The sequence below is a fragment of the Nicotiana tomentosiformis genome, chromosome 2, assembly GCF_000390325.3.
Source record: "Nicotiana tomentosiformis chromosome 2, ASM39032v3, whole genome shotgun sequence".
NCBI lineage: Eukaryota > Viridiplantae > Streptophyta > Magnoliopsida > Solanales > Solanaceae > Nicotiana > Nicotiana tomentosiformis.
The window spans coordinates 30,077,529-30,089,818 of NC_090813.1; the positions used below are offsets into that span (position 1 = coordinate 30,077,529).

At 32.7% G+C, this 12,290-nt stretch overlaps 1 protein-coding gene across 1 annotated transcript; it reads right to left on the minus strand.

Annotated features, from left to right (window-relative positions):
* Positions 1 to 6,561: 6,561 nt before the first annotated feature.
* On the minus strand, positions 6,562 to 8,316 carry LOC104118129 (dof zinc finger protein DOF2.4-like). Its single transcript, XM_009629310.4, has 2 exons — positions 8,069 to 8,316; positions 6,562 to 7,893 (listed from the first exon to the last, which is right to left on the minus strand). The coding sequence occupies exons 1-2, from the start codon at positions 8,117 to 8,119 to the stop codon at positions 6,871 to 6,873; spliced, it is 1,074 nt and encodes a 357-aa protein (XP_009627605.1). The 5' UTR covers positions 8,120 to 8,316; the 3' UTR covers positions 6,562 to 6,870.
* Between the last annotated feature and the right edge of the window lie 3,974 nt (positions 8,317 to 12,290).

A 12,290-nucleotide genomic window follows, 5' to 3' on the forward strand; every position in this document is an offset into this window, starting at 1 on the left:
GGGACATATAATCCCAGAAGTTACGGTTCACAAAGGGACACACTGCCAACTCGCCCCAATCATCACGACTCGTTCAGGTCGTCCAAATGCTTCGACCATGTTACACAATATTCGCTCATCGAGCCCGCCTGAGGCCGGCCTCAATAAGCGGAGGAACTAACTGTATATGTCAAAATTTTCCCTAGAATATTTATGGTAATATAGCATTAAGGAAAGAGTCAGCCGAGGTCGACCAGAAAATGGCAAAGCCCTTGGGCGAGAAGCAAAAAATGGTCGATATTGGGCATTGCATAAAGAGCTATAACAACTAGTTTATTAGGGCAGGATATTAAAGAGAATATTTCGTTGGATATTCTTGGTACTTGTACTATTAGGGTTTATTGGGGGTATGTCCCAAATAAATAAAAAAAAAGATAAGGAATAGAGGTATGTGATATGCACTAGATAAGAACACTTTTCAGAAGAAGAATCTCTCGCTCTCTCTCTCTCTCTCTAGCAAGGATGCAAACATTACTTTTTCATCAAGATTCTTGCTCATATTATTCCATACTTTTCCATCAGATCCGAGAATAGTTCGAACATTCTAGGATTTATCTGTCATGCATCATTGTCAGGAGGAACAATCATCTAACTCATTCATTTTTGGGTGAATCATTCCTTCTATTTATTTAAATGCCATTTATTGTTATTTATTGCTAGTTACTCCTCCATTATTGCTCACACTTTTGGAATATTTAATGCACAATATTATTAATCCCCCACTAGACCAGACCCACATTATCCGTATTTTCAAGAATCACGTTTAGGAATATTATTATTAACTAGGTTTAACCCAACATTACACAAATATAAAGGTTTAACCGAAAGTTATACTTTTTGGTCAAACAGGAAGCATAAAAAATAATGTAAACGAACGATGTCTTCAAATTTGTGTAAGTATTTCTGTCAAACGATCTAGAAAACCGAAAAGATATAAATAAAAGAAATAAAAAATAACTTCTGCAAAGAGTGAAAAAATAAAATAAAGATAAAATGAGAAGAATGAAGGGGAAATTACAACCCAAAAAAAAGAAGTTAAAAGAAAAAAACCTTCAAAAATGTAATAGAACGTCTCTTCAAATTTGTGTAAGCATTTCTCTTAGAAAACGGTTACGGTAGAAAATGGTGTAATTAATCGAATTTAAAAGGTGTCTTTCTGAATTTTTGTAGCATTCACATAAATGAAAATAAAATGTGAATGAAGAGAAAGGACTTTGGTGACTCTCTAGCAGTGAGAAGAACAAATAGTTTCTCTGCAAATTTTGAATTAAGACAGAATAAAATAGTTACGTGGAATGTTAAATAGTTGTAACAACCAACCGCATGTTACATTGAATTTTCAGTGAATTGGAAAGTTGTAATACGTAAATATAGGAAAAGTTGTAACTATTGGACTTTTTATTAAATAATGGAGTAGCTAAATGGAAGAATAAAGGAAATTGCAAAATTTTGAAAAAAAAGATAAATTACCTTCCTGGTCATAGAATGTGCCATGTCACCTCTTCAAGGCCCTCAATTATATATATATATATATATATATAGAGTATGATCTGGTGTGAAATTATAGGTAGATTTTTACCCTTAAACCCTTCCAATGGTTAGCTTTATCTATCTATTGAAGGTCCTACTTGTATGAAAATCCAAAACAAGTACTTAAAGGAGCATACTCAAGAATTAAGAAAAATAAATGACTTACATGAGAGAAATATTACAAAACACAAACCTATATTTATTCGGATCAGGATCCCTCTTTCCTTGGTGTTTGGGGACAAACATGGACATAAAGAATGAGGTCGTTCTTCTAAACTCATTTAATGAAATAATTATTTAAATTATTTATATTGACAGTTTTTTTACATTACAAATATCTTATTCATTCAATCTTCTTCACATGACTGTATCTTATATGAAGAAGGTGTCTTAGCTTAGACAGATGGACCTACTTCATATGAACGGGATACTGCTCAATTTAATAGTAACGTAATCTTTGGATGACTAAGAAGATATAAACTCCTCCATTCCACTAACTCACTAAGTATACCACTGTTGACAGTATCGATAAAAACTTACTCGCACCTAGTGTTTATAATAATATTAATTTATTATACTTAGATGATTTAACGAGATAACAATGTATAATAATTAATCATGATTTAGTGAAAGAAGTGTGTGCGTAGACACATATCATGTATTTATCGTTTTGCTGTGAACATCCGACACGAATAAGTTTATAACAAATTCATGACATCCAACAAGTGAACAGACCAACAAAATCAAGATCGTATATGATGAGTTTCCGTGCAGTCCTACGAAGACACAAGACTCAAACTGGCTTTCTCTATCTCTCTTAATTAACTATTACTTCCTTTTGTTTTAATTTAGATGACACACTTTTCTTATTAGTCTGTTTTAAAAGAATGATACATTTTTTAATTTAGAAACAATTTAACTTTAAACATTTCATTCTATCCACTTTACCCTTAATGAGAAGTTTTTTTAGCCACACAAATATTATGACCCTACTAAGATTTTGCCTCTTAAGCTTTTAGCAATACATATTTCAAAAGTATTTTTTTTCTTAAACTTTGTGTCAAATCAAATTACGTCATCTAAATTTGAAACGGATGGAGTAATTAAATCCACACCATAGAATTTGAAATAGAGTCCATTACTAATCTTTAAGGAATCCTAGGGATGTGTTAGTAAGCAGCCCTAGTCTTTGCCTAGATCCTCTCAAAAAGCACAACCCCCTCCCCCTCTCCCCCTCCCAAACCAAAAGAAATCGAAGAAGAAACTGGAAAGCATAAAACTGATTAAAACATTCCCAAGAAAAGGAGAATCTCACCAGCAACCGTTAAGCTTGATTGCTTGAAAGCCTTTTGTTCACATGCTAAAATTAGCAGAAACATGGGATGTTAGTCTTTTGCACCACAAAACCTGTTAATTAGTATTCAAATTATAACCAAAAGCAAATAATATAACTGCATCGTTCTCTTTAATATTTCTGTTAGTTATTAGGGTAAATAAACAACTTAACTTTGACTATGGTCGCTTGGACCAGTAGACCCAAACACGATTTTTTTCTTTGTCAGAAGCATGAAGATATATACAAAAAGCAAGAATGCAGAGCCCATATGCCAAGTTAGCCAGGACAGGTTCATCAAAATCAAGAAAGTTAAGAAAGATCTATCTAAAACTAAAAGAGCTAGAGAAGAAGAATTAAAGACTGTTCTATTCTTCTTGAATGTCGTGCACCAAATCAGAACAAACAACATGCAGTCAGTCTTCGACGTTGTCATGTTTTAGTCTTGTGGCATTCCTTGTTTTATTTGACTGCTTACCTCATCTTTATTTTAATAAATTGGATATAACTAAGCTTATATATATACAATTACAATGAATGTTTACACCTTATTTATTTCATAATTATAAGTAATTTGTCTCCTTCTGACTTATAAGTTATGAATTCGAGTTATGGAAGCAGCTACTAATACTTGCATAGAGTAGGCTGTCTACACATACCCTTAATATGCGACCCTTTCTCAGACCTTGCGTCACGAACTTTATTATAAATTTTTACTAATAAACCTTATAAAATTGTACAATTTATACAGTCACCGAATATAACTAAAATTATTTGCGTGATTCTTGGGGAAGATTTGGTACAGAATCCTAGAATACTTTCTTAATGGGGGTAATACAGTAGACCAAAAACCTTGGAGTTTGAAAATAGAAGGGGTCTGGATCTTTTGTATGGAATTGAGTGGGCATATTTTGGTGTCTTTTAAGAATGCTGTCCCCATTTTTTTATGTGGTATACTGTGTATATTACCTTCTTTATCTCTCTAGATCTCTACGCTCACTTCTCATCATTACATACCCATTACAAGAATTATAATTAAGGAATCATTACCTACACAAGAATCTTCTTGTTACTGCATTGTACGGATGTTTCAGAAATCATTGTTGAAACGGCAAATGGCTAAATATATATCTCTACTTTCGAAAATGATCTAAGAATACCCCTCGTTATACTATTGGGTTATTTATATCCCTGCAGTCATACTTTGGGTTCAAATATACCCCTCATTTAAACGGAGGGACACGTGTCATCGTCCTTTTGGTCAATTTTAAATATCTCCTAATTAATTAAAAAGACTCATTATCCATACCCGAAAAATATTTTTTTTTTGTAAAAACCGAAAAAAACTAAAAATATATTTTTACTAAAAACTGAAAAAAACGAAAATATTTTTTTTCCAGTTTTTACAAAAAACTAATTTAAAAAAACTGAAAAATATTTTCTAAAACAATATTTTTGTAAAAACTGAAAAAAAACTGAAATATTTTTAACTAAAAACTGAAAAAAAGAAGAAAATATTTGATTTTTCAGTTTTTACAAAAACACTGCTTTAGAAATTTGCTTCTTAGTTTTTTTTTTTTCCAGTTTTTATAAAAATATTGTTTTAGAAAATATTTTTCAGATTTTTTTAAAAGCAGTTTTTTTTTGTAAAAACTGGGGAAAAAATCATTTTTTTTTCCAGTTTTTAGTAAAAATAATTTCAGTTTTTTTCAGTTTTTACAAAAATAAATTGCTTTAAAAAATTATTTTTCGGGTATGGATAATAGATTTTTTTAATTAATTAGGAGATATTTAAAATTGACCAACAGGACGATGACACGTGTCCCTCCGTTTAAATGAGGGGTATATTTGAACCCAAAGTATGACTATAGGGGTATAAATAACTCAATAGTATAACGAGGGGTATTCTTAGACTATTTTCGAAAATAGACAGGTATATTTAGCCCTTTGACTTTGTTGAAATTATTGCAATTATATAATCAAGCATTAGAAGCACAATTAGAGTTTCTTGGGGACATGAATATCCCATCTTCTAGGTAGATTTTACTGTGAATTCTTAGAATTGGAGTAAAGAAATAACTTGGATTTTTCTAAGTGCTAGGCCCCTAGGGATGTATGAAAGACATGTTCCAACATGGAAAAGTAAATTCTCCTAAGACTAATGAAAGCTAGCTTAATTTAAACGAGAAAATGAAATAAAATGAACTTATTAAGATCTAATGGATATAGTCCGCATTATGTAAGATTCACGGATGAAATAAATATATAACAAATAATAGCATACTCAGTGTAATCTTACAAGTGAGATCTAGAGGATGTTTCTGATAGACACTCGACTCAATAGATAAAATAAATATGAGATAATAAAAAGTATTTATAAAAAATAAAATAAAGATTCCTCACCACTCCAACTAGCATTTTTATTGAACCACCAAGCTTTCAAAATCAGATGTCCGGCCGAACATTTTATAGCTAACCAATTCATAGGAAGAGGACTAGGCCGTGTCTCCCAATTCCTAGAGAAAATTGAAAAAGGACAATCTTTTACATTTTGAGTGGGTTATAAGTAGGACTAAGTATACTCCTATTTCCGATTTAGGAGGATTCCTCTTGTACACAATTGCAAAGACATTAAACAAGGGAGACTTTCCCGGTGAGGCACAAGTCAAGAGTTCGATCAAACCTAGTACTAACTTTTATACAGTGTATATGATGTTTAGAATTCATTAAATATGTACCAATACGACATTAAGAACCCAGTCACTAACACTTGAAGTCGTCGTTCTAAAATATATTCAAAACTCATAAAGTTGAAATCCTGACTGCTCTTCTTCCTTTACAAAATTATAGATATACACCTAAGTAGGTGTACATCATAATTCATAATGAAAGAATAACTTACGACCCAAAGTGATCTTAACATAAGTCATGTTCTTCAAAGATGCTATAATTTAACTTGAGCTTTCAAAAAGAGAGCTTCCTTGAAGAATCCGAGTTGAGTTGTTTAAAGACACTTGAAAAAAAAAAAGAAGATCTTTCAAGGTAACTTTACAAAGATGAGGCACGTGGTTTAATTTATAGTGACTAGTGAGAGCAATTTAATTAGAATAAAAAGCACAAAAACGAATATTTAACATATCTGATTCTCTATTGAATCTGAATTGGAAGCTACTGAATCTTGAAAGTTGCTTCTTAGAATTGTTTGTACATTTAACAAAAGTATAATGGAATCCCAGAATATATAACTTCAAGCGTAATTGGACATGAGAAAGCTTAATTTATCCAATAGGAATATACAAACTGCATTCTCGCATAGTCTGGTGTTTAAACCTTTTAGTTCAACAAACATATACTGACAAAGTAAAAAAACATTGTACACTATCAGGTCACTTAAAATCAATTACAATAACTTTTGTAGCAAGCATAAGTTAACACAACCTGCAAAATATAGTAAATGACATGTTACAACAGGCTAAACTACACTAATAACGTAAATTTTATTACACTGTTAGTATTGCATATAAGTAAGCTCTACCAAATGATGTTTGGACATGGACGATCATAAACTTCCACTAAAAAATATACATTACTCAAATGAGCAATCCTGGAAAAGTTTATATAGACTATTTAATTTCATCAAGTTAGTGAATTTTTGAGAATTGAAGAACTAAATGTTTAGTACTGTAAACAAATTACATTGAAAATTTAGGTTTCATGTGATCTAACATAAAAGCACTCATTCTCAAAACATATTCAGCATTAAAACAAGCCAAACTACAAAAATAAATGGAAAGATCATAACCCAGAAATAAGGAAACAAAAGGAAAAAAAACTACAGATTCTAGGGTTTTCAGACAATCTTTCTTCCTAGCATATGATGAAGCTTTTGGTGACAAAATTGTCAGCTTCCAAATTACAACATTGGAATAGGAGAAGAAGATGAAATACAGGAACATTTCATAAACTACTTAAAGGGCATTACTGGTAGAAGAAGAGCTAAAACTCGCCGAAAGCTCATTCCAAGCACTACTACTACTCCAGTTTTCATTCCCTGGATTCCCTACAAACTGCCTTGACAAAGTTGAATGTTCGTGATTGTCTTCCATCTTCATCAAAGCCAGCTGCGTGAGCATGGGATTCGTGATCTTTGGCCTAATTTGAGTACTTGTTACAGTAACACCACCCGCGTCATTACTTGTATAGTGAGTTGGATGAAAAGGATAAAACCCAGAAGCAGAAGATGAGTCCAATCCGCCGTAGATATTAGGAAATTGGTTTGCCACTTGCTGTTGTAGTCTCCACTGCTCTAAATTACCACCCATTCCGAGCTGAAAATTCATGCTTTCGTTGTTTCCCGCAACTGGAGCTGATAATGAAGAATTAATTGCTGAGTAATTCATGTTAATATTATTGTCATTTGGAGTGAAATGATGATCAGTCAATTGGCCTAAAGGAGACATGAAACGTAGAGGGTGATGAATTTGAGGGGTCATAAGACCTAGTAAACTAGCTGCTGATGTTGGGCTAGAAAAACTATTATTGTTGCTAGTTGAACCAGAGTTAGTAGCTATTTGGCGGCAGCCACCAGTACTAGTGCTAGAAGTTGGAGATTTGGAAGTATTAATATTGTTGTTCGTCGCTTTAGTACTACTGCTGCTCCTTTTGTTCCTCCGACAACCGCCACCCACAGGGACGCTCCTCAAAGCGCCCCCTCTCGTCCAGTACCTTCTGCAAGTCTTGCAGAAATGACGAGGCTGCGAAAGACTGTAGTTGTTGAAGTAGCAAAACTTGGTGTTTGTTGATTCACAACGAGGGCATTTTTGGACTGCCTCCGCCATTGGTATGTTGGCTAACCGGGCTCGATCAGCCATCGAGCCCGGCCTAATAGTACCTCCACCGCCCACATGAGTCTGAGTTGGAGGTGGAGCTACTAGTGGCCGCGGTGGTTGCACGGATTGAAACTGAGGATTTGGGATGCTATGTCCAGCTTGCTGCAAAATATAAGAAAAGAAAATTAGAAAAAAAGTAGAATATGCTACAAATTTAAAGGAGGAGGAGAGAAACAAAAGGTGAGAGTAATATTTATATCTTTATGAATTTCTTCACTTTTTTTTTTCAAGAAGCCATTGACATAAGCATCATATTATTGAAGGGAAAAAACCATACCTGCTGCCAGTTGGCTGGATCAAGATAAGCTGAAATAGAGGAAAAAACCATAGTTTCTTGAATGATCTTAGATACTATCTTTTGTAAAGTTAGATTGGGATTTTTGGAATGGGATATTGTTAGTGGAGCATCACATCAAATGGAAGTGGATGAGGGCTCCTTAGGCAAACAGATAGAGAGAAAGAGAGAGAGAGAGAAAGCAAGAGAGAATAAAGCTAAAGAGAATTGAGAATATAAGGAGGTAGAATAAAGTAGCTAGAGGGCTTTATAGAAGTTGCATTTATATAGATACAATTAGGTCCTGGTTTATTCTTACTGTCTATTTTTGTTTTATTGCTTTTTAAGAGTTCAAGAGGATCTTTGCTTACTTAGTCTTTAAGCTTCATGTTAAACTTCTTGACTTGCACCACTCCCACACCTCCCTAACTCTTTGGTTCATGTACTCATCATACTGGCCTGGATTATAATACAAGAATTATTCATACCTGAAATAATACACTCAGAACTCTCCGTAACAATATCTATATATAATAATTATTTATTATAAAAGTCAAGTTTTTTTCGGAACCAGTTTTTATGTTATGCTATAACATATGTTCTCTATAAACAACACGCCATATAGCAGCCAAAAAATATCGGAACAAACGAGGTCGTTATAGAGAGGTTTGACTGTAGTAATAGAAGAATAGACGTCGCTGTAAAATTGTTATGCGATGAACAATAATAATGGAATGTTATGTAGTAATTACCTTCTTTAAAAGCGTTTTTGTTTAAAGTGCTCTTATCCATGTATTGCTAATACGCATCTGGTTATTCACATTCTATACCACATAAAATCATAATGTATAAATTCTTTAAATAAGTTATGCCGGTATATATTTTTGTTTAATACCTTTAACCAAATATTGTACTATTAGTATTTTTAACCGGCCGACCATATGCTGCATTAATTATGTTGAAACAATTTTTCTTCCTATGCAACTGATCAAATATCACACTACTTTACTAGTAATTTACTTATGCAAAGTTTTATGCAGAAATTACTTATCTTTACTAATGTGAGCAACCAGGTGATCCCTCAGAGAATGTGGTGGTTTCATCTGTCATGTTGAAATTTGAATGCATGAAAAAAGTACTGAGTTGTCTGTAATATTGTTTAGAACGAGGAACAATATTAACTAAAAGTGTCTTCATAGATGCAGTTTGTATGAATAACTTTACATATATTGCTCATTCTGGTATTTAGCATCTTAAAATTAAATTTTAAGTATGGTACTCGTTACTTATTCTATGCAGCAAGGGAATAAAATTATAAAATAGTACATGGGATACAAATTGTTTGTCCAAGAGAAATGATTAAACTATAAAAGATGAATTAATTAATTTTAGATAAAAGGCCAGTCTTGGGAGCTTTAGACAATCATTCTCAGTATTGTCGGGACCAAATGAACTTTTTCTACGTCCCTCACACCCCCGCCCCCCGGCAGGGTTGGGGGGAGGGAGGGGGGAGGGTACAATATTGTTGGCATTGGTTGTATAAGATTACAGGCTTTACTTTCTAGAGTTCAGTGGATATAATATTTTGTGAAAAAAGTGTATGTGACATTCTAAAGTGAATAGAATCCGACACTCTGGCTAAATTACAATGTTCAAATTACTCTAGTGTAAAAGCAACTTAGCGGATTAGTATATAAGTGAAGAGAAGTAGGGATAATAAAGATTGATACGAATAATGTGGTGAATATTAATAAGGTTTTCATTTAGTGTGACTCTTGTTTGAGCGTAGCATATCCAACCAAAATGTTCTAAGAGGGTGTTTGGCTAAGCTTGTAAGCTGGTCAAACTAGCTTATAAGTACTTTTCGACTTATCTATGCGTTTGGTAAAGTTAAAAGTGCTTATAAGTCAAAAATAAGTCAAAAACCATAAGCTGGTCACCCCCAGCTTATAAATTTTTAGCTTATAAGCACTTTAAGTTTGACCAAAATTTTTACTATTTTATTCTTAAAATATTTTTTTTTGAACAAAACTTTTGCATCGATACTCACTGCCTCAAGTACTATTTTAACCTAACCCCTTCAACCTAACCCCCTCCCTCCGCCTCTTCAAGTCTGCAATGCTCATTGACTATTTAAGATAAGCAAATTCTCTATTCCTTTGCATATTTATATCTATGTGATTGTGTATTAATCTTTGAACTGTATGTAATAAATGAGAACATATCAAATTTTTGGTATGTTGCTTTCTAAGTGTTGTGGTAATAAAGAAAGTGTTTGGTTCTCTTCAAATATTTTGTCATATTTAGGTTTATTTTTTACTGAGAATTTTTTATCAATTTATTAATTATTATAACTTATGATTATATGCTTATCATAAAATAAATTATATTTATCATAAAAGTTATCTTATCTAAGCACAGTTGTATTTAAAATAAAATGACAAATAGAATATTTTGTATTTGGATCGATTTGGAATCTAAAATTTTGAAGAAATTACTTCCTTATAAGTGTAAACACTTCTAAGGTTATTTAATTCTTTTTAACAGAAAAAGATTTTATCAGCACTTTTTTATCAAATACTGCAACAACTTATTATCAATTTCAGCACTTGTATCCAAACACGTAACTGCTTATTTATTAAATCAGTTTCAGCACTTAAAAGTGCTTTTCAGCACCTAATGCTTATCAGCTATTTCAAATCAGCTAATCCAAACGGGCTCTGATTCAAAGCAAAATATCATATCTACAGTAACAATATCTCAACACAATCAGTCACATTTTTAATCTCCATTGTTTACAATGGTTAAATCATAAATTAAAGTGAGAATATATATTGACTATAGTATAATAATTGTGATAAGAGTGTATTGAAGACATATGTCATTTATTCATTGGATTGGTTTAAATAGTAACGCGAGTAAATTTTTACCTTATTACTAGTGTGTTGTGAACTGATAAACACAAAAGAGAGGGTAAACAAATGGGATACCCAATTTTAAAGGGTTTTAGTAGGAAAAACGATACTGTATAGCCGCTCTGAAAATAATAGGCCAATTATTTATATATATATATATATATATACAAAAATATAAATTTTATACATTTTTCGGCTACCGATGTAATTAGTTTCAGCCGCGCGCTAAAAGTAATCTTTTCCCGTTTTAGTACGCACCTCGGTGCTGGTATTGGGCCATTTAACTGAGGCCCAGTTGATGAACTAATGAGCTGGGCCCAGATGATGAACAACTGAGCTAGGCCCATCTGAGACGTTATAACTCAAAATATGCTATGCGAAAATAGATCTAACAATCACACATCTTTCCTCAGCAAATTCTACTAATCTCTTTCCTTTTCTTTTCGACACTCAAGGAATGATTTTCACTAAGCCCTATCCCGTTTACTCTGTTACTTAGCCATTTTTCATATGGACCATAGTTCTGATCCATGGGATAGCCAAAACTGGGCCTACGAACAAAGAAATGATTATGCTAATGAGGGTGAAATTCAAAAATAGCCCGATTTACAAGTAGTAATTGAAAACTAAGCCACAGTTTCAAAAGAATCAAAATTTAGCCACTTTTCATGTAAAGATAAATCTGAACGAAACTTGAGTTCGAATTTTTTACATGTGAACTTTCAGCATAACATGCTGGAATTTCATAATGTGCTGGAGTTCCAGCATAATATGCTGAAAGTTCATACACAGGTGCTCCAATCTCCAGTATATTATGCTGGAACTTTCCGTGTTGCAGCAAAATAGTAGCTATTTTTCAATAACTTTGCAAATGTTAGCTATTTTTCAATAACTTTGTAAATGTTGGCTATTTTTCAATTACCAGTGCGAAAACTGGCTAGCACGGGCTATTTATTGCTTAATGAAGTACGTGAGTCTCACATTTGGAAAATGGAAAGGAAAGGAGATAAATTTAACTTATATGCATTATTTTAAACAACGGTTACCTTTTATGATTGACCAACATACACTACTAGAAATTCGGCAAAAATCGATCAAGGTCGACTGACCAACTTTGGTCGGTCAAACAATCGATCAAAAAATCAACCAAAGTTGGTCGATTTTTCAAAATATTTTTTTTTTTAATTTTTTTTACGAAACCAACCAACTTTGGTCGGTTTTCTTTGGCACAAAAATGCGAAAAACTATTTTTGAATCCCGCAAAATTTATTTTTCAAGAAACCGACCAACTTTGATCGGTTTTTCAATTA

What these genes read in the sequence shown, in the direction of transcription:
- LOC104118129 (XM_009629310.4), bottom strand. Translation starts at nt 8,119, where the DNA reads ATGGTTTTTTCCTCTATTTCAGCTTATCTTGATCCAGCCAACTGGCAG. An exon ending in ATCCAGCCAACTGGCAGCAG is followed by an intron (nt 7,894 to 8,068) that starts GTATGGTTTTTT and finishes TATATTTTGCAG; the next exon opens with CAAGCTGGACATAGCATCCC.